Genomic DNA, 23330 nt, shown 5'->3' with positions numbered 1-23330 from the left:
ACATATGGTTGACTTATTGCTAGGTCATCAGCCTATTTGGGGCCCTTAGTTGCAATATTTGGGGAGAGATTGAATTCTCTTAGTGGTACCCTGAAAGCTGGCTTCTTTTGTAGATGGAGCTGTGGGCAGGCCTGCTTTTCGTCCCACTTGGCTCCCACACGGCTAGCTTAACACCCGAAATAACAACACAAATTGTATTAATTTAAACACTGCTTGGCCCATTAGCTCTAGCCTCTTACTGACTAATTCTCACATCTTGATTAACCCATTTCTAATAATCTGTGTAGCATCACGAGGTGGTGGCTTACGGGGAAGGATCTTAACCTGCGTCCATCTTGGAAAGGAGAGCTATAGCGTCTGCCTCACTGCCTTCTTTCTCCCAGCTTCTGTTCGGTCTACTTGGCCTATCTAAATTCTGCCCTATCAGGCCAAGCAGTTTTCTTTATTAATTAACCAATGAAAGCAACAGATAGATAGAAGACACTCCCACATTTTTTCTTTCTTTCTTTTTTTTTTTTGGTTTGGTTTTGTTTTTGTTTTTTGGTTGGTTGGTTGGTTGATTTTTTGAGACAGGGTTTCTCTGCATAGCTTTGGAGTCTCTCCTGGAACTCGCTCTGTAGACCAGGCTGGCCTCAAACTCACAGAGATCTACTTGCCTCTGCCTCCCAAGTGCTCACTGGTTATTTTTATTCTCTTCAGTGGCATTTCTAGGCACTTTTCCACTAAAATCTTATTCAATATGTTTCAATTAGTACAATCTCATTTTAGCCACAACATAGTAAATTTAAGGGTCAGGCACAATTTTTATATACTCAAATGTTAATTAATACTTATGCGGTCATTAAGTATGTCATTAGAGAAAATTGCTTACCTATTTTTAAAAGATTCATTTGTATGAGTGTATGGGGAGAGAGAGAGAGCGCGCTGCCCTCCTGGAGTTGCAGGCTGGAGCTGCCTGACGTGGATGCTAGGACCTGAACTTGCACCTCTGGAGGAGCAGTAAACATTCCTAACCACCAAGCCATCTTTCCAACCTCCATGTAGTCACACAGAAAGTACCTTGAGGAAATGACTAAGATTAGGGATGGCGATTGTAACCCACTTCTTGCTTTGCTGTGGGAAAGATGCCCATTTCATGGCACACACTGATACCAGAAAGATCTGCTTCTGAGAATATGAGGAGGGAGATGGGAGCAGGAAGGAAGAAATACATCATGCAATGTTAGGATCATTGGGGAAAAATGAAGGCAACAGATGCTGGGCATCTTAACACACACCTCTCCAACTTTTGCAGGCCACTTCCCATTGTCCCAATCTCCCTTCAACCCAGGTGTCATCATGTTTTCTTTTTTTTCTGGCAATCATAGAATTGCACTGGTGAAGGAAATAGAATTTTAGCAAAATGATACATGGATACCTCGAGTTTATTCCACTGTGACTAGGAAAAGAGCGAGTCATGTTCAGCTTCCTGACAAAACTACATTATAGGTTTGAGTGAGTACAGAAAGAAAAAGATGCAACTAACTTCAGACTACATGTGCTCTAAGCGCCCAGCTTGGCTGAGACGAGACAAGGCTCCATTTCCTCAGGATGAAAAGGTTTCCCCATGTTTCACTCTTCTATCAGGATCAGTTCAGAGAGAGCCAGATCCCAGATGGTCACAGACACACGGGAGTCTGAGAAGGCTGCAACCTGAGTTCCTGCCCATGGCAAAAGGTCAGCGGTAGACAGGGAATGTGGGTACCTTGCCTTCTAGAAGCCTGCTGGGACCCCAATGTCTCAAAATAGACCTGGTACCTGGGCTCCACTCCAAGGGGTAGTTGTGGAGATAGTGTCCAGAAAAGCTAATGGCCCCAAACTTCCTTCCTGCCATTTTCCAAGATCCTTAAGATCCAAACTCTTAGATTAATCCAAAGATGGTTGGTAGAATCACAAAATTTCATTCACATTACCAGGAAACATACACTGAGTGCCTTCCATGTACTTGACTTTTTTTTTTTTTTTTTGATTTTCCGAGACAGGGTTTCTCCATAGCCTTTGGTTCCTGTCCTGGAACTAGCTCTTGTAGACCAGGCTGGCTTTGAACTCACAGAGATCTGCCTGCCTCTGCCTCCCGAGTGCTGGGATTAAAGGCATGCACCACCACCGCCTGGCGGTAAGTGGCATTTTTGTAAACATCAGTGGATAAAGAGATGAGAAGTCTCACATGTGCTAGCAGAAAGGGGCATAGATTAAGAAGTAAACCTAGGGTTGATGAGATGGCTCAGTAGGTAAGGGCTCCTTAGTGTGACCTGATCCCAAGACAAGAACACAAAAACCAGAATGGTGAAGAGGAAAAATCCAGGCCGCTGAGCAGAGGAGGTATGTCACTAAATTACATTTGAAATGGACCACCAGTTGATTTCATGAGAAGAAAGTCTGGGGCACTCATATAGTAAGCACCTAAAGTAGTCAGAGAAGGGAGAGCGGAGGCTAGCAGCAATGAACTTTAGGGAAGACACGAGGTATGGAAGGTTGAGGCCAGCATGATCGGGCAACAGGTGCTAAGAGGGGTAGGAAATAAACACAAGCTTCGGGGCTGACGTAAGCGTGTTTGGAACGGCACAACTGACGCTAGCCTTTGCTGTGTGCTATGCTTTAGTAAGAGGCTGGAATGTTCCTTGCATCCTGAATATTTCAGTGTTATCTTTTTCTATTCAATTTAGAACAGCCCTGTATGGATATGCTAAGGCTCCCTCCATCCCTGGTACTAACTACAGTTCCACTGTGCCATCAGCAGAAGCCAAGACTCCAGGTGAGAAAAGATGCAGAATTGAATGTGACAGGGCCAAGGAAGAGGACATCTCAGAAAATTCTGTGCTTCCCAGAGAAAATAGTGCAGCTCTCTCCCTCCCTTCCTGCAGTTCCTCTCTCTCTCTCTCTCTCTCTCTCTCTCTCTCTCTCTCTGTGTGTGTGTGTGTGTGTGTGTGTGTGTGTGTGTCTGTGTCTGTGTCTGTGTCTGTGTCTGTGTCTGTGTCTGTGTCTGTGTCTGTGTCTGTGTCTGTGTCTTCTCCTCCCCATACCAGGGTCTCAGTGTCTCAGTGTATCCCAGGCTGATGTCAAATTAACTGCATAGCAAAAAATTACCTTGGTCCTCCTGCTTCTAGCTCCCAAGTGCTGGGATCACTATACAGCAATTACCACTGTCTGTTTTATGTGCTGCTGAGCATTAAACCCAGGGCTTCCTGCATGGTGCTAGGCAAGTACTGTGCTGACAGAGCTACAGTCCCAGCTCCAAGAATCTAAACCTTAACTGTAAATCACTATTGGCTGCCAGAATCCTAGCATTCTTGGGACTTAAAGGCAAGAAGTCACAGTTTACTAATCAACTGAAAGAAACCAGGCCATACAAGAAATGAGGCAAGATCCTCACAGACATGTGTGTCTGTTTGTCTGGCATGAAAAAATTCTTTCTGGGTGGCCCAGAGTCAGACTCACAGAAGAGAGGCTTCCTGCCCAGCCTTAACCAGGAGCTTGTGCTCCACCAGACCCTGAAGCTGACTCGGGGCGAAGCCTTCCCATCTCACCCTACATGAAAGAAGCAGTTTTGAAAAACATGTTTCAAGAAAGGAAGATGTTTAGGTTCCAAGCCTAAACATTCTTCCATAAAATGTATAAACGTGTTGTGGAATCTGGCTGTGGTGTCTGCTGGGGTAAGGAAGCGGCAGCCTCCTCATTGCTCTGCGCAGCACGGAAGTAGAGAGACACACACACAGGCTGCTACTGATGTCAGAGTGAAGGAGCTGCAGACTCGCCACTGTCTCTCTGCTGTTGGAAATGAGTGCAGAAAGCTGTGTGCATTTTGACTTGACACCTCCATCAGTGAAGAGAGTGGCTCTACGACATGTCCCTTAAAATGCATCGAGAAGAAACCACCTTGGTATTGCTGTTGTTGTTGTTTTATTAAGATAAAACAAACGTCGTCACAAGGAAGTTGGACAAGGCAAACGAACAGAAAGAAAAGAGACCCAAGAGAAGGCACAAGAATCAGAGACACACTCGTTCACATGTTCAGGAGTCCCGTTAAAGTGCTAGACTGAAACTATATTATGTATGCAAAGGGCCTGGTGCAGACTCCCACAGACCCTGTGCTTACTGCTTCAGTATCTGAGTGCATATGAGCCTTGCTCAGTTGACTTAGAGGACCTCGTTCTCCAGGCATCCTCCATCCCTCTAGTTCCCACATTCCTTCTGCCTCCTCTTCTGCTGGATTCCTTGAGCCCTGAGGAGAGGTGTTTGATGGAGACATCTCCTTCAGAGCTGAGTGATCCGAAGTCTCTCACTCTCTGCATAACGTCTGGCTGTGGGTCTCTGTATCTTTTCCCATCTGCTGCAGGAGGAAGCTTCTCTGATGATGGCTGAGTAAGGCACCAGCCTAAGAGCATAGCAGAATAGCATCAGGGACCATTTTATTGTTACTTTCTTTTTAAGGCCAGTAGTATTTGGCTTTACCCTAGGTCTCTGAGCTATCTAGTCTCTGGGTCATGGTTGCCCAAGCAGTGTTGGGTATGAGTTCTACCTCATCACAAGCTTTGTCTGCCATTGCCCTGGCATATTTTTCAGGCAGGACAGATAGTAGATGAAAGGTTTTGTGGCTGAGCTGGTGCTTATATTTCTATTTTGGAATCCTGCAGAGTATCTTCACATACCAAAGGCACTAGAACAAGGGGTGAAGGTTCAATGCAGGCACCAGCTCTACCTCTATTATGTTTATTGAGTTGTATGGGTGTTGTCTTCAGCAATGGGACCTTGCTGTCAGTTTGCAGATAGTAATCTATTGTCTTGCCAGCATCCTGGATTGTTTGGGGATTTCCACCTTGACTTCAAAATTAAAGTCAAAAGATATGTTACTTTGGAGAAGAGATTTTGCTTTTGTTTCCACAGGAAATGAGAGGCTGTGGATTTATTCTGAGTTAAGAAAAATCAGATTGTATCAAGGAAGACCACCTGAGAAATCTCAGGCAGAAAGAGATGGCCCAGATGTCTGAGTTCTACATCCAGAACAAGATGTTGCCTGAGATGATCAGGCCTCACAGGATACTTCAGTCAAGACTTGATCATAACTCTAAATTTTCTTTAGGTCCCTGTAAGATTATCAGCACCCCCAACCAGCCAGAGGTAGCCTGGAATACTACACCCACATTCCCCCAAAATGGACTATGGATATTTTCCCTTTTTTAAAAAAAAAAGAGGGAGAAGTGTGAGAATTTTCTATATTCTGTCAATCATGTTTTAAATAAATGCGGATTGGCCAGGCGGGAAGTGTAGGTGGGTCAACCAGACAGTAAGTAGAGGCGGGACAATGAGAACAGGAGTATTCTGGGAAGAAGGAAGCTCTTTCTGGATTCCTGCCCAGATCACCGAAGAAGCAAGATGTGACCTACCCCGCTGAGAAAGGTAGCCATGTGGCTAACATAGATAAGAATAATGGGTTAATATAAGCTACAAGAGCTAATAAGTAGCCTGAGTTAATGGGCCAATCAGTTTTATAATCTTATGGAGTCTTCTGTGTGATTTTCTTTAGGACCTTGCTGGCTATGGGGTACTGGGCAGGACAGAAACCCCAACAAGCTGGCCCTCATGTTACACAACTCAATTGGATGTAACCCAGTCCTTGTACCAGAAGCTTCATTTGATGACAAGAGATGGTCAGTTGGGACTCTGTCACCCCCATTATTATGAGCTCTCATTAGGATCACTGTCATATATTTTAGGAAGTTTCCACTGCACTAGGTTTCCATACCATTCCTAAAATGCTCCTCAATTCTAGCTGCCTCTTCTCACATTCCCTCACTCAACCCCATCTTCCTTCCTGGTTCTCCCATTTCCACTCCCTCTTACCCCCCTACTCAAGTCCACCCATAAAATCTATTCTATTCCCCATTCCTAGTCCCTTCCTCTATGCCTAACCTCTCTGGATCTATACATTATAGCCTGGTTATCTTTTATTTAGCGGCTAATATCCACATATAAGTAAATGCATATTTACCTTTCTGGGTCTGTGTTACCTCACTTAGTATGATTTTTTTTCTAGTTCCTTCCATTTGCCTGAAATTTTCATTCTGTCATGTTTTTTATTAACTGCTCCATTGTGTAAATGTACCACATTTTCTTTATCCATACTTCTGTTGAGTGACATCTAAGTTGCTTCCAATTTCTGGCTATTATGAATAGAGAAGCCACAGGTATGGAAGAAACCAACTGTTTTTAAACAAGACAACTGATGTGGGATTTCCCTCTGTATGCTGTGATTATCACTGATAAATAAAGGAACTGCTTTGGGCCTATAGCAGAGCTATAGGGGAACAGAGCTAGGTGGGGAAAACTGAGCTGAATGCTGGGAGAGGGAAGGTAGAGTCAAGGAAAAGCCATGTAGCCCTGCCAGAGACGGATGCCAGAACTTTAGCCGGTAAGCCACAGTCACGTGGCAATACACAGATTACTAGAGATGGATTAGATTAATATGTAAGAGTTAGCCAATAAGAAGCTAAAAATACTGGGCCAAACAGTGATTTAATTAATAGTGTCTGTGTGATTATTTTGGTTCTGGGCAGCTGGGACAAACAAGCAGCATCCCCCAACAGGCAACTTTTTGTAAAATGCTACAAATGTTTAGAAATAAAAACCCATGCTGAATTCATCCCAATACTATGGCAATGGCTCCTTCCTAAGGTGATCATATAGTTCCCATTGTATGTTTTGTTTATTGTGTCTTCTGCCCTCCCGTGGCATGTTGTCTCGAGACGACGAATTATGTCTATGATGGATGCTGCTACCATTCCTAACCTAATCACCCTGACTTCTTTGTTCTCTACCCCCTGACTCACACTGATCTAGCTACTCTGCTCTCTTATTGTACTAAAGGTGTTGCAGGATTCTTTACTCCCCACCAGAGAAGAGGTCCTCCTATTGTACAGCTTTCTCTCTCACCATGGTTCCTGATTGGTATGGGGGTCTCCTCACTGACAGGCTCTGATCTTAAGTCAACTGTGACACTTCCTGAACTCCTACTATGTGCCTGACACTGTTCTAGGAGACTCTGGATACAAGGCTAGACCAAAGTCTTCTATTTGTTCAATAAACATCTCTTAAGCACCCACAAGGACAGATCTGTGTGCGATAGCTCTCTATGACTTCACCCTAGATCTCTAACTCTATGCGGTAAATCAATCTCCTATTAAAACCTCAACATGACACCAATTTCAAAGAAAAGCAAGTCATAGGATCTAAGACACCAAAGTCTTATAAAACTAAGTCATGCCTGACTTCACATTACTGTAAATGAGTAGAGTGTGCATTCACTTCCCACTGGACAAAACCCTGTTATTTCACGGAGACTCCTCCTACTCACACCCAACTGAATCATTATAGAATTCTGGAATAAATGCCTAAGCCTTTCCCAAACCCGTCCAGCTGTTTTCATACCACCATGCTATCATACCATCTACCAGTGCACAGACAGTGTCCACGCAAGTCACTGGGAATTTTCAGTCAGAGTATAATTTATCTCCCAACTCACAAGATCTATCTTGAAAATATTTAAAAAGTCAATATAGTGAAAAGCTTTCCCTTGTCTCTTTCTTGAAATTCTTCTCCTGCTTAACCCAATTTTCTAAGTCACTTAGAGGCCTTTAAACAAAATGAAATCTTAATGATGGCTCTGCCATGAATAATTAATTGTTGGTGTACAATCGTCTCAACAAAATCCATTCTCATTAGATCAGAAGTTTCCTCAAGATGCATGAGTTCATTATGGGCATTTCTACATCTTTCTGGTATCTTCCCTTCTTTCTATTTTTAGCCTGTCTGTGTGTGGTCTTTGATTCCATCATCCTGCCAGCTTCTAAAGAAAAATAATATAAGGCAACAGAAGCCCCTGGAGAAGTGGTAAGATGCCCCCCGGCTCCGAAATACAGCAGCTAAGCTGAAGAGAGCAAACAACGGAGCAAAAGTTAAACTTGCCGTGATGGGGGAGAGTGGTTTGTTCTTTCAGAGGGAGCGGGAGTGTCTCGACAAGATATGCCTATCTTTGTACAAACTGATTTCTTCACCCATCGGATTCTGCCTTGGTGTCTTCTGTCCTCTTGATGAGCAGAAAATTCTGGGGAGAAGAGATGTCCACAGATAAAGCTTTTTTTAGTTGTCATCCATGCTGGGGTGAGATTTTCAGTGATGCCCATGCTCCTGAGGTCAACTCCCCCCACCCAATGTTCCTGTAAGTAAATCCAACAAACTCATTAATTTACCATCCTGGACTTGGTGGGATCATTTATTTGTTCCATTGTTGATACCTTGTTTGGGGTGAAGAAAACTTCTTGAGAACTCTTTTCAGAGATGCAGCGGGAGGCTAGAGGTCATTTCCCACACACTGGGCACCACCACCCCTTCCCTTTGCAGCCACTCCCTCCCATTCCTCCTTAGTCCTTACACATAAGGATGTTCAAATATTTTAATGGACAGCATAGTTGAATCCAATTAAACTTGTGTTTTAATTTTTTAAACGTCAATATAGTAGAAGAAACAACCATATATAAAATTTCAAACAGGTTTACATTTTTCTTTCTAAATGAGTTGCAAGATATTCCCTAGAGACATTGGAACAAGCTTCTGTTCCCACTAAACAAGGCATCAACAACAGATCAAATACATGATCCCACCAAGTCCAGGATGGTGACGTAATGGTTCTATTGGACTTACAGGAGCATGGGCAGGGCAGCACTGAAGAGCCCACCCCAGCTTGGGCGACAGCTAAGGAAAGCTTCAGCTCTGGACACCCAAGTCGCAGTCGGCTCTACTCATGAGTCTCGTCTACACACTGTATACTGCTTACATCTTCTTGGAGAGGGACTTCTGAATTTTGATCTGTCTGTACTTCCTGAGTTTCATACATTTTGTTAGCTTCCTAAGTCTTATGCACCTTCCTTCTTTCTCTGGGAGGGAGAGATCCAGTCCAGAGGAAGCAGCTATACAGCGGTAACTAGTAGACATGCTCCAGCAGCCACCTTCCTCTCTCCATGTCTCACGGTTATTGCTAATGTTACCAGGGAATAGCTTTCTGCATTAACTTTCATCCCAGTTTCTTTTCCTAGGTTCAACTACCAGAAACGAAATGACTCTATAAAAACAGAACATTTCTTGACATAGTTTGTGAAATTTTTTCCCCCAAAACATTCTTTTAGTGTGTGCTCCCCCATGCTCTCAGCTGGACCAAGATAAAACAGGTCAACTAACTCTCAACTCCATACATTTATTGTGAAGTGCACAAAAAACCAGAAGTATTTAAAAATATAAGAAACCCAAAGAATATTAAAACAAATCCCACGCATACATTACCTAGCTTCAGAGAAACAAAGTGTGGCTACCTACTACAGACAATCCGCATGTGCAGACATTGCCATATTGAGCCATATTGAGGCAGTCACAGACAGGTCATACAATCTCCATGGCTTAAAACTCATATAAAGGACAAAATGTTACAACAAACCCATTTCTATATAAAACTAATGTATGTTAACCATTTAAAATCATGTGCGACGGGACAGAAATCTCAAGGTCCAAATCAGGAGCAGAAGGAGACGGAGCACAAGCAAGGAACTCAGGACCGCGAGGGGTGCACCCACACACTGAGACAATGGGGATGTTCTATCGGGAACTCACCAAGGCCAGCTGGCCTGGGTCTGAAAAAGCATGGGATAAATCCGGACTAGCTGAACATAGCGGACAATGAGGAATACTGAGAACTCAAGAACAATCGCAGTGGGTTTTTGATCCTACTGCATGTACTGGCTTTGGGGGAGCCTAGGCAGTTTGGATGCTCACCTTAGGAGACCTGGATAGAGGTGGCGGTCCTTGGGCTTCCCACAGGTCAGGGAACCCTGATTGCTCTTCGAGCAGATGAGGGAGGGGGACTTGATCGGGGGAGGGGGAGGGAAATGGGAGGCAGTTGCGGGGAGGAGGCAGAAATCCTTAATAAATAAATAAATTAAATAAAAAAATAAAATAAAATCATGTGCGAACATTTACAGGGGTCTCCTTTTTATGTGGGAGACATAAAATTTCGGAATAGACTTCCGAAACAGCAGATAACACGGAGACATTTATAGCTGGGTTCTAGTGTTTGGAAACTGGTCCCACATGAAAGGCATAAGAGAGGCAGATGGATCTGGAATTACACAGAACAACATCTACTGGAGAATGACCGAAGTGTAGTCCTAGGTAGCAATAAAACCAGTTGGATTCCCAAAATGTGAATCACAGAGATGTATTTATGGATTAGATAAAAGTATCTATATCATCTCTGGGATGTACCTGGTTTTCTTTAAGATAATCTGAAAGGGAGAAATAGATCCCTGGAGAAAGAGTCCGATGGTAAAGACTACATAGAGCTCAGGAACCTACATAAGATTTTATCTATTTGTGCTTTGCTGCACAGCTATGTAAGGAAACAGGCTAGGACTACTCAAGGGCAATGCTGGCAGTGATGACTCAAGAAGGCTGTGGTCATGTCACACAGCATCCATAACTAATAAAACAAAGATTATCATATATGCTGCAGTGGAAGTTCTGTGGCTGTGCTTGCTCAGAACGCCCTATTGTACTGTACCCGCCCCACCTATGTGCTGACATGTGTTCACACAGTGTCTACATGATGAGATGACATGGGAAGGATGGCAACAGGCACTGTGAGGTCCCCTACGCTGGTGCATAAGGGTCACGTGAACATTTGCACTGCAATAACAGAGAGCAGTGCACAGCTCAAATTATGTTTTGTTCATTTGAGGATGCTTCTTCCACTGAATACTTCCAGTGTACAGTAACTGAAACACAGAAGATGGAGTAGACTATATGCAGACCACAGACTCTCCTTCACACTCCCAGCAGTAACTGAAGACTCTGGCTCACCTCCGTCTTATAAATCTACCACCTTAGAGAGTTTTTTAAAATTCTATCAAAAAAGGAAACATAAGAATGAGCACAGAGTCAGCCGGGCGATGGTGGCACACGCCTTTAATCCCAGCACTCGGGAGGCAGAGGCAGGCGGATCTCTGTGAGTTCGAGACCAGCCTCTTCTACAAGAGCTAGTTCCAGGACAGGCTCCAAAACCACAGAGAAACCCTGTCTCAAAAAACCAAAAAAAAAAAAAAGAATGAGCACAGAGAACCTTCACCCCCTCCAACTGCCCTTTTCCAAGGGAACACATCTCTGTTCTATTGGGCAGAACTGCCACAGGCCGTCACTTTTACCCTGAACAGGCCGGCTATGTGGCCCCATCTTTGCACAGGACTTCCCATCACAAACAACCACCACCACCATGCTGCTTCCCTAAGAGATAACCCATTCCTGCCTCTTGTGTTAGCACTCACTGGTTTGTCTGCACAATTTGAAAAGTACAGCTAAGAAGTGCATACCTATGCAGGAAGAAAACATTGGCACTATTATATTCCAGAGAAACACATGTGTGTTTCTCACTAAAGCATTTCATTAAATTAATACACTTTCAAAAGAAAAAAAAAGTGCTCCTCAATAACATAAGATGACAAGTTGTCTGAGTGACAGCCTGGCTTCCCTGAGGATTCACAAGCCCCTTCAGGGATCTCATGAGACAAGGCCATGAGTGAGCCTTGGGAACCATTGGTATCTACATGGGCATCTAACAGAACAGTAATTTGGGCAATCTACTGCATGTCCACCAGAGGGAAGAAAATTCCTTGTATTTTCTTTAAAAATTCACAGGGATTCTCTGTAGGCCCTCAGAGGCTACTCGAAATTAATCCAAGTCCCAAAGGGAAGGGAAGGATTTTAGTAGTACATCATTGACAAGTCAAGTGCTGAGAACATGGATGACTTTCAACAAAGCATCTCATCCTCATGTTTAAATATGGTGCTTGGGCAGCATCTTGGAGTGGGTGTGCTACCTTCTCTGTCTGCTTCTGGTAGCCATCCTGGGGTCTTCCTCCACAGTCACCAAGGGCAGTTCCTTTAACTCTCTCCCATATAAATCTCCTGGTCCAGCTACTATGGAAATCAGTGTGGTGGTTCCTCGGGAAACTGAGAATCAGTCTACCTCAAGAACCAGCTATATATAATCCTTGAACATAGACCATCAAGCTCTACCTCTTACTGCAGAGATAACTTGTTCATTCATGCTCAGTGATGTTCTACTCACAATAGCCAGAAATCGGAAATAGCATAGATATCCACCAACCGAGGAATGAGTGAAAAATTGTGATACCTTTACACAATGGAATATTATTCATCTGTTAAAAAATAAATTCACAGATAAATGGATGGAGCTTAAAAAATCTTCCTTAGTAAAGTATATCAGACACAAAAGGCAAATATTGCATACTTTATATGTGGATATTTTAGATATGTGTACTTCAATCTATATAACCAGAGAAGTAAGTAACTAGTAAGGGGCCAGGGGAGAAATGTCCAAGGAAAAAGGAAATAGAATATAGGGTTATGGAGAGATAAAAGGGAACTAGAATAAGAGGACTAAATGGGGAGAGTGTGTGTCTCAGCTAGGGTGCCTACTGCTGTGACAAACACCAAAATCAAAAAACAAGCTGGAGAGGAAAGGGTTTACTAGGCTTATACTTCCACATTGCTGTTCAGCACTGAAGGAAGTCAGGACAGGAACTCAAATAGGGCGGGAACCTGGAAGCAGGATCTGATGCAGAGATCACGGAAGGGTGTTATTTACTGGCATGCTTTCCATGGCTTGCTCATTCTGCTTTCTGAAAGAACTCAGGACCACCAACCCAGAGATGGAACCACCCACAATGGCTGGGCCCTCTCCAGTCAATAACTAATTAAGAAAATGCCTTACAACTGGATCTAACAGAAATATTCCCTCAATTAAGTTCCCCGCCTTTTAGATAATTCTAGTTTGTGTGTCAAGTTGACATAACACTAGTCAGCACAGGGTAGGGGGAGCAGGGTAAAGCATGGGATAGGGAGGGACAGGTAACACTGAAAACCTTTTGAAAAACCAACTGAAGGGACTCTAGTCAGCCTGAGCATGGCGAACACATCTCTGGCAGGCCCCATTCCCTCTGCCTTGCTAAAAACTGTTAGATTACATTCCTAAAGCTAGCCACTAAGACCTATTCCCGTATTTGGTCACTTCCTCCTCCTCAGACTGACTACCAAGGTCTAGATATCAAAATACTGAGGTCCAGCAATCAAAAGTCTCCTTTGGCTCACCTCATTAACATGACCAATTGAAATCAAACACCTCATCCTAACACAGGGTTCCCCTTACCTGTATAAACCACCACCTGCCTATGGGCCGTGTCTGTCTCCTCTCTATACAGAGATAGTCCTTTGTTAAACCCCTCTGGGACAAATACCCCTTTCTCCTCTCCCTTGTTCCCTTCTCCTCTCTCTTGTTCCCTTCCCTTCCCCTCCCCCTTGTCCCCTATCTCCTGTCTTTGTCTCTTATTCCCTGCCCTCTGTCTCCCTCAAGCAAATAAATCCCCTTTGTGCTGTGAGCTTGGTCTTCAGGGTCCTGAGCTAATACCAGTCCCTATATATATGAAAACATACTAGATAGAAATTTCCCAAAATATATACACTTATGAAAGGGATCTAAATTAGTCAAATAACAGGAAAGACAATGCCCTGATGTGGGATTCCCCTCTGTATGCTGTGAATACCATTGCTTAATAAAGAATCTGCTTTGGACCCTATTGCAGTGTAGAACAGGACAAGGTGGGAATTCCATGCAGACAGAGGACTAGAGAGTAGGCGAAGTCAGGGATAAGCCATGTAGCCATATGATATATGGAACCTTACCGGTAGGCCACAACCACATGGGGAGGCACAGATTAATAGAGTTGGGTTAATTTAAAATATAAGAACTACCTAGCAATACGCCTAAGTGATTAGCCAAGCAGTGTTTTAATTAATACAGTTTCTGTGTGGTTATTTCGGGTCTGGGCCGCTGGGGAAATGAACAAGCAGCCTCTGTCAACAATGCCCCAATTAGACACCTTATTCCACCATGCAAAACCTTCAGTGCCAGGAATGGGTTACAACTTGTAGAGTCCTTGGCAAAAAGCTGCCCCATGGACCCTCCCTGCCAAACATTTTACGGGCTGTTGGTGGTTTTCCACAACCTGATGTAAGGCCCTATTTCTGAAGACGACACCTGTTTATGGTATTAAACATGGAGCATTCATGGTCGCAAGGCACCTTGCATACTACCGGAGAAGAAAAGTAATCATCACTATCACCCAACTACAAACACTGAGAACTACAACAGTGGCCTGCCTGCAAGACACACTGGTGCAGCAGTGGTACACACGTTATGGGAGTAACACTTTTTTTTATTGGATTTAAGGCCCAGCACAGGAGATGAAACCATACCTGACACTGCTAAAGTGGCCAAGAATCTGATCCTGATAGTCTAGGGAAAGCCTAATACTATTATTCTGCTAAAGGAACATAGCAGAAAAAATGACTCCTAATGGCATAGGCCTATACCCAAAGATCAGTGCCTGACTCAACCCACATCAGAGAAGCTTCTTGCAAGTAGATGGGAATTAACATAGAGACTAGCATCAGGACAAAGTACACAGAGTAAGATTTTGGAGAACTCAGTCATAAATGAGATGTCGTTATCTATCAAACCCCTTCTCCCAGTGCTCAGGGATCTATGCCAAAGAAGAGGTGGAAAGATGACTCTAAGGAAACAGTGTCTTCCAGACACAGCAGGGCTTATGCACACACAAACTCACGGGCCATGGAAGCACACACAAGAACTACACAATTCAAGTCAGACAGGGTCCTAGCACTGCGAGGGGGTAGTAGACACAGGGTCCCACTGCTAACCAAGAAGTTATCTGCAATTGATACCCACCAGCCAAGGGAACATCAGCTTTCTCCAGTGGAGTGTCACTGGGTATATTAACCACACTCCATGCCCTGGAATAGTTGGCAAACACAAAATGAACTCAATGGTGTGTTTTGGGCTTCTGTCTCATTTTGCTTTGTTTTTGTACTTTTTGTCTTATTGGTCTCTTGTTTGTTTTTTCATTTTGTGTTTTTGTGGGAGTTTTGTGTTTCTTAATGGTTTTTTGTTTGGTTTTGTTTCTTGTTTCTCTTTTTTGAGAGAGAGAAAGAACACAAAGTTGGGTGGATAGTAAGGTAGGGAAGAGTTGAAATAAGGAAAAAACAATAAAAATATGTTGTATGAAAACAGTTTCAATAAAAATAATAAAAAACAAAAAAATGACACTACATGATAAAAGTGAAAAGGTTATCTTTGGACACACAAAATTCACACTTGTTCCAGATAATCTGTTTATGAACTGGATTCTCAAACACATTCCTTCTTGTATTGCATTTTAAATTATAGCTTTTTATCTGCAAACTATAGGAGATTTAATTTTCATATCACAAAATGCTTAACTTATTGCTATGAGACAATAACAAACTTTTCTTATGGAAAAGATATCCTAACTGTAATAAAGAGGCCCTTCTCCCCCAGCTCACTGCGGAAATGGCCAATTTTATTACTGGAGGAGAAAAGGCCCCAGATAAGCCTGAAGCACCAGGGTATGAGGAAGTGTCCAGAAGAAATAGCCCAGTGGTGGGGTATCTCATTGGATGCAGGGCCCATTGAAAGAGCTCCTAATAGGCAAAGCAGGGATTTAAATAGGGATTTAACAAGAAAACAAAGCAGAAATTGGGTTAAAACCCAAAGCATAAATAAGTAGAATGAATCCCAGTTGATACCAATAAGTGACCAGGTAAAGAAAGAGGAGACAAGTCTCCACGTGGGAGAATTTCTAATGATATGTAGACACACTGCTCAGAGTAGGGTGAACTTACCTAGTCCTTAAGTAAAGGCTACACACAGGCCCTGTTTCCAAAGAGCCCTATGGAAGGAGGGCAAGAAGGGTTTCACAGGGGAGAAACGGACTACTGCAGCGAAGAAATCCGAGTCAGTATCAACAGTGCTAAGTCCTACTGATGACATGGACCTCAAAACATAATGAGAATGGTACTTTCCTTCTGAGGTCTCCCTAAAAACACATAACCCAATCCAAAATGGATCTCAAATGGACAAGGTCTTCAAAAACAAAATGGTCTGAGAGTTTTGCAGCTGTGAACAGACTAAGCAGTAAAGAGAAGGACACTTACCAGAACATGAAACATGGGATTCTGGGTCAAAAGTGGGATGTCCATTCGAGATCAAAGGTGTCTGAGAAAATATAGGCTACAGTTTTAAAATAATGTATCAAAATTGATTTATTAGCTGCAGCAAATGTCCTGAACTAATGTGAGAATAACAAGAGTGGGCCCGACAGAACTCTATTATTTTTGTAACTTCACTGTAACTTTTCTAAAACTTCCAAAATTATAAATTCAGATCTTAAGAGCTAAAGAATGATGTAAAAAAAAAACAGCACTTAGCAATTAAGACCATCTTGATTTGGATCTTTTCATTTTAAGCAATAATGATTAAATCCCTGAATTATGGTATTAGGGGGAAAAAAACCAAAATCTCCCTAGATTGCTCAATTGCTAAATGAGGCATAAGGCCTAGGATGGAGTCTCCTAAGCAAATGCTTAGCATGTGAGTAGGTTTGTGTCATTGCAGAGACTGTCTACTAGTTAAATGACTCTTGCCTGGAAAACAATGGTCCAGTTCCACCACTGGACTGGGCATAAAGAGATCCTCAGATGGCTGTGATGCCCGGCCAACTCCCCAGGAAGCATTTCATTCCTGGTGCACCCCGGCTTCAAGGCAGCCCCTCCGAGCCACCTGTTCAAGGGTCATCTCTATTTTCTCTATGTTTATATGTTTATTTTAAAAATTCTATAATCATGGAAAAGTAAAGTTTTATAATTTTATACTTTCAAGTTTGAAATAATTTTAGATTTACAAAACATTACAAAAAAAGGTCTTGGAGAAAAATCCTGTATCCCGTTTACCCATTAGCCATAGTACAGTGGTCAGAACCATAATATGAATGTGGAAGCCTTAGGACAAGCTGAGTTGCAGGCTCCATTCACTTGATAATGGTTGTCCCTCAAGCACCCAGCACCAAGGTTGCACTGACTGGCCCTGGCTCCTTACGGTCTCCAATCTCTCACTGGCAGGACAGTTCTCCAGCCTTTATCTCTCATGACCTGGATCCTTCTGAGAAGTAAAATATAATAATAACCATGGAAACCCCAAAGGGGCTCCGCTGAAAAGTACCTCTGCAGTTAGTTACCAGGATGTCTGGGAGGAGCCTGAACCAGGCTTTCTTGCAGGAAGAATCTGCAGTCACCAGCTGAGCAGATGGGGGAGGGTGGGAACGTGGTTGGTTGGAGCAGGCCTGCCCCCTCCCCCACGAGGGCTCACAGATAAATGGAATTTTTAGTTTTAAATCTCTTGTCTCCTTCCACAGCACCAAGCTTCTAGCTACCTAGATATCCCACCTCATTCCCAAAAGCCCTCTGAGGGGGTGAATGCCTAAGTTGACTCATCAGACCTGATTAGAACTAGGAGCAACTAGCAACCATGGTCTCCAACCTTCCTGGAATTGTACATCAATACCATATTACCAAGGTCAATGCTTTCTCCTGCTAAGGTAAGGAAGGTAGCATCCTCCCTATCAGGGTCCACTTTGTCAATAAATGTGGTGCTATATCACCACCTAGTGTTCAGAGTAACACAATGCAGCCATCTACCCCTATAGTTCCTGCCCATCACTGGGAGTGTACCAGGTTCACAATCTTCAAGAAGCAATACACAAAAACTTGGCAAGTGTGCTCCAATTGTCCAGAGTGACAAACCAGATTCAGCAGGGGAAAGCTCTGGGGTATCACAACTCCCCCTCTCCTTTTACTGTGCTTTGTTCAGTTATTGATCATTTCTAGTACTTAACTTGTCCTTTCTACAAACGCATGAGTACTGGATCCACAGTAGGCCCCAAGAGCATGTGTTTCTTCTCATCCTCTATATGGATGGTTCTCAACCTGCGAGGTAACATGTCAGATATACTGCATATCAGGTATTTACATTACGATTCACAACAGTAGCATAATTACAGTTATTTATGAAGTAGCCATGAAGTAATTTTAGGGTTGGGGTCACCACAACATGAGGAACTGTTTAAAGGGCAGCAGCATTAGGAAGCTTGAGAACCACTGCTCTATATTCTTTTCTAAACTAAAATCTTCCATGTCAACCTTAAACGATCAAAGGACACTTCATGAAAGGTATGAAATTTGCTAAAGAAAAACCAGCCAAACTGTGACTTCTGGGAGCCACCCTGTGAGTGGGAGCAGGAACTCTGACAGCAATCGCCTTGGACACAGCTCGTTCACCCTCCTCCCTTTCTCCCGCATACTGAGTCTGGCTCCTCTGACCAGCTGGAGGCCAGGCAGGACATTAAGAACCTCCCTGTGCTCCACTGCAGCCCAGTTGCCTAACAGGCTGCGTGCTCTTACCAGCCAGTGTCTACGTGTGTGCTGAGCACACCAGCTTCTGGTCAGTTCTTCTTTGCTTAATCAGGTCTTTCCTCACCATCTTTTTCTGTACCCTTACATTAAACTGGCATTGTTAGCATCATTGTCTTTTCTTTATCCAGACTGACACTGCCTCTAAGTTGTAATACTTAGTTCACTTGTGCTTGATGTAGGCATTGCTGTTTCAAGCTATCAACCTAGTTTTCTCTTTGCTTCTATTTGTTCTATTTTCCTGTCTCATTTTTGACTGTTCTTTTGTTAATTGTATCATCTTCTATTATTCTTCCATTCTTGTAGAAAACACTATAGAAACTGAAACATGACACTGCTATCCTTAACTTGTGTTTGCTTTCATGTTTGAGCGCAGGTGCACACACATGAACTGACCTCAAGAGCCATTTACCTTGCTTTTAAGGCTGGGTCTCTCACTGGAGACCTCAGGTTTACGAATTAGTCTTGATTTGCTGTCCTGAGCCCCAGGAATCCCCTTGTCTCCACCTCCACACCACTGGGATTATAGGAACCTACTACCAGCTTTTTATGTGGGTGTTGGGGATCGACCCCTTCAGGTCCCTTTGTTTGCAGAGCAAGTACTTGACTGACAGTTATCCTTGAAGTATCATTAATTTCTTTTTTTATGCCATTTTAAAATTTTTTGAAAGTATTCTTCGCTTATACAATAATCCCAAGCAGTTTCCCCTCCCCCTAGCTCCACCCCTGTATCATTAATTTCTAATTCAAGTTAGCATCTTCCCTGTTTTCAAGACTACTCGAGAACTTAAGATTAGCACTTGATTCCTGAACTGTATTTTTGTACCCAATAATAAGTCTTCTAAAATTTCTACTCAGCTTCCCAGCCTTACATCAGTAAGTGTCAATCACTGTCCCCAGCTCTGGAACACTTGTCCTTCTTTCTTGACAGCCCTGGAAACATGGTGATAGATGATTATACTATGACTTTTCTTGTTTTCACAACAGAAGGGTTGGTGTGAGACAAGCTCATCACAATTGGCTCAGAGCTAAGAACCCTAGATGCCTTATTTGTGTGACTGGCTAACTGAGGAGTGCAAGGTATAAAGCAGAAGGCAGTGGTGTACCACCTGCATGATCTGGGGCAAGTTATTTAATTAAATGTGGTGTTCTCATCTGGAAAACAGAAGTAACACTGCAAGTCACCCCGTTTTAAACATTTTAAAGATGAAGTACACTTAGAACAGGTGTGTTGGTTAGCGTCTTGTCAACTTGACACAAGCTAGTCAGTTATCTAAGGAAGAGAAACCTCAACTGAGAAAATACCCCATCAGACTACCTGTAGGCAAGTCTGTACGGTATTCTCTTGATTAGTGATTTTTTGGAAGCACCCAGCCATTTGTGGGTGGTACAATCCCTGGGCAGGTATCCTGTGTGGTGTAAGGAAGCTGAGCAAGCCATAGGGAGGAAGACAGTAGCAGGCATCCTCCATAATCTGTTTCAGTTCCTGCCTCCAGCTTCCATTCTTGATAGTTTTAATATAAAATAAATCGGTTTCTGCCCAGGTTGCTTTGGTCATGATGCTTATCACAACAATGAAAATGTAACTAGGACAGCAGGTATATGGCATGTTTGAACATCAGCAATATAAGCATTCTAGCTAATTATTTTTATCATTATATAACTGGCCATGATGACCCAACAACGGCCTATTCTATGATTCCTCCATGAGAATGGCGACTGGTAAAGACCATGAATGTTCCGTTTTCCTACCTGTCTCTTCTGTAGCCTTGGATCACTCAGGCTTGAGCTGCTGCAGTACATACTCTGTGAACAGTGAGCGCAAGCAATGGCAGGCTCTTTTGGTAAAGTACGTCAGTTAAATGAAGAGTCAGAACTCAGCAGCATGACTGGGAAGTAAGCTTTGACAAGATGCCCTCCAAACTGGTCCCCTACAGGAGAAAAACAGCCTGACAGTGACCCGGCCATGGCTGCCCTTGCACAAACTGGCCCACATGAGCATGCCCACTAATGACTTCCCCTTGGGTTAACCCGGAGTCTTTCACCGTGCTTGGAGACCACTGACACGGGTTGCCTGATCCACGGAAGCAATAGGAGTCCAGCACCACAGACTCAGTCACTGAAGGCAATGGGTGGCAGGACAGGAGGTATATAAGCAAGCCTGATCTCCACAATAAACGAGACCGCAGCTACATGCTTTGCTACTCCGGGTATCTGTGACATTGACTCCGTGCTTTCTCACCCCCTCAACCAAGGGGTGTTCAAGCAGGGTCGCCAACCACAATCCCCAAGACTGGAACCTCTGGAATGTACCCATAAATGTAGCGCATGGGCAGTTGCATTCATGGGAGTTTGCTACAGGAAGAGACGGGTCTTCAGTTGACCTGAAGCTTCACTGTGCCAGGCAAAGACTCCTAGGAGTCCTGGCTAGGAAATAAGCCCCCAAGTTCAGGAATAGAACACCCAGTGACAGTTCTATACTATCTTTAAGAGGACAACTCCCAACTGCTCCATAAAAGATGCATTCAGGAAGCATTATCACGAACTCCTATTATGTAGAACGTTTCTAAATGTCTAAATATTGGAATATCCAAAGTACAATGTACATGTGAGAAGTGAGACACAAATAAATATGCTTTGTGCCCACCATACGGAAGTTACCACCACTTTGCATTTGCATGGCTTGCCGTTTCACCTGTGGAGATGAACCAGCTGGCCTCACTGGCTTCCCAAACAACATGCTGGTGAAGAACCCATTAGCCAGGGTCCAGTTCTGCAGCTCCAGTGCCACCACTCAAGATTCAACAGACACAAGGTTGCCTCACCACAATCTACTAAAATTTGAGGTGAAAATCGAGACTTAACTATGAGACAAAACAACAAAACCTGTCACTGAACTACACAATTGTGGCTCCAAAAATGGTCTATATCCCATTACTGATATGTCCATTTTCAGTAGTACACACGCTTTCCTTTTGCCCACACATATAACCTTTCACTGGAGAAAACCTAATCCCTTCTGTCAATGTAAAGAACATAAGAGACCTTGGAAGCACTCTCCAAAAACATATCCTCATTGTCGCTCCTCTCCACTTGGTTTTAGACCAGTCTCTGAGCTTCAGGACAACCTCTTTGCTATCTGAAAACCATCTTTAAGCTCCATGGCCATTTGGCAATCACAGCCCCCTCCAAATACAGCTGACACTTGACTAGTTTCTTTTGTTTTTGTTTGTCTGTTTGGTTGGTTGGTTTTGGTTTTTTTTTTCTTTTTTTCTTTCGTGTGTGTGTGTGTGTGTGTGTGTGTGTGTGTATTTTGTTTTTGTTTTGTAACCAAGACTTACTGAAAGCAAGGTTGACATGAGGAAATTAACAACATGGAGAAAATAATTAAAAATAACAACACAGTTACCATTCCTAGAAGCCACAATTGTACCATTCTCAAGACAAAGCTGACAAGCATCTTTCTCCTGAGACTCTGCCTGGGCTGAGACACAAGAAGGCTGTTCATTTCCCCCTGCAGGGTCCCCTATAACTACAGCTCCCTGACAACAGTACCCCAAAATATTGCACCCTCAACAGACTCCACAGCTCTTCTCTTTAGTTTCCAACAGAAGGAAATAAACTTAACAAGAGTTTCAACAGCTATGCATTCTTCTGCCACTACCCTGTATGTGCCTCAGGCTCAAACCCAAGGAGCACTGTGTCAGTGTGAGACTACTAGAAACTAACAGGTGCCCTTTAGAAAGGAAGTAGGCCAAACTCGCAAAATTTAAACATACTTCTGCATGTCAATTAGTATTGAAGAACTTGAATAAATATCCCATAAGGCTATTTATCATAATTGATTTTTTTATTTAAAAAATTACAGGGGGCAATTTCCAGCGTAGTTTATAAAAGTACTGCCATATCAAACACTTTGTATCACTTCATTCCAATGAAGAGGTGCCTTTTTTTTTAAGATACTAATTCCAACTGATGCTACATGTGTCCTTAAAATAGAAAATTTCCATCATTTATTCAAATGTCAAAATTAAGATTTTTGAGAAGTTTATTGCTTTATGGGTGGGCAAGATGCTACTACCACATTTTAGGTAAATAAACTTCTTTATTAAAAACTATGAGGTCATTTCTGTTTTAAAACTTTCAGGATAATTCACAGAAAATAGATATATTTATTCGAAGTACACATTGAAGGGTTGGCCATCTAGCTATGGACATTTAAAGGTGTAGCAGCTCTTTAAAGAAACAACACACAGTGGTTCTGCTTGGCGCACTACACATAATTGAAATGAATAAAACTGGAAGACCAGTACTGTTATGCTATGCTCTGTTAGAATCTTTAAACAAACAAAAAAAATCACACACTTAGTAGTCCATTTGTGCTTAAAATATTCATATGCGTGAGAAGCTTAAAGAAAAGACCTCTGTACATGATCATTAAAAGAAAGTTATACATTTTCTTCTTTTGAAATTGCACTGTTATTTAAACCACTTTCCTAAAGTCAAACCCTCTTTTGCAGCTGGCACAGTTTTCAGGTCTAATTGGCAACTTGGGGAGGTCCCTCTGGTATCAGTGAAGTGAAGAAGGTGGAGATAAAAGACCACGCTGAAGCCATCAACCCGGGCCTCTGCACTGCACTGGCATCTTCACCTGCATCTTCTCCACTCTCATCTTCAAGTCCATCATCCATAAGACGCTCCTTTCAAAAACATAAACACACTCTTGAGGAATTGTTACCACAAACACCAACTTATAATAGTATAGGGGGGAGCTAAATACTTTCTATAGCAAGAAGAAATCTAAGTATGTATGGAAAATGGTAAATCCG

At 42.9% G+C, this 23330-nt stretch overlaps 2 protein-coding genes across 3 annotated transcripts in view; one reads left to right on the top strand and one right to left on the bottom strand.

The window, feature by feature from the left end:
• Septin7 (septin 7) overlaps nucleotides 1-23330 on the top strand; it is a 325981-nt gene that overhangs the window by 118768 nt on the left and 183883 nt on the right. The gene's annotated exons all lie outside the window — the stretch shown is intronic.
• Nucleotides 22331-23330, bottom strand: part of Herpud2 (HERPUD family member 2) — a 31593-nt gene continuing 30593 nt past the window's right edge. For both annotated transcript variants that reach the window (XM_075966496.1, XM_075966497.1), the window contains one exon: nucleotides 22331-23201. In XM_075966496.1, coding sequence (XP_075822611.1) covers nucleotides 23040-23201 — 162 coding nt within the window. In that variant the 3' untranslated portion in view covers nucleotides 22331-23039. The remainder of the gene's footprint in view (nucleotides 23202-23330) is intronic.

The sequence above is a fragment of the Microtus pennsylvanicus genome, chromosome 3, assembly GCF_037038515.1.
Source record: "Microtus pennsylvanicus isolate mMicPen1 chromosome 3, mMicPen1.hap1, whole genome shotgun sequence".
In the NCBI taxonomy this organism is placed as follows: domain Eukaryota; kingdom Metazoa; phylum Chordata; class Mammalia; order Rodentia; family Cricetidae; genus Microtus; species Microtus pennsylvanicus.
The sequence above is the reverse complement of the archived record's forward strand: the minus strand, read 5'-3'. Positions and strand labels throughout refer to the sequence as shown.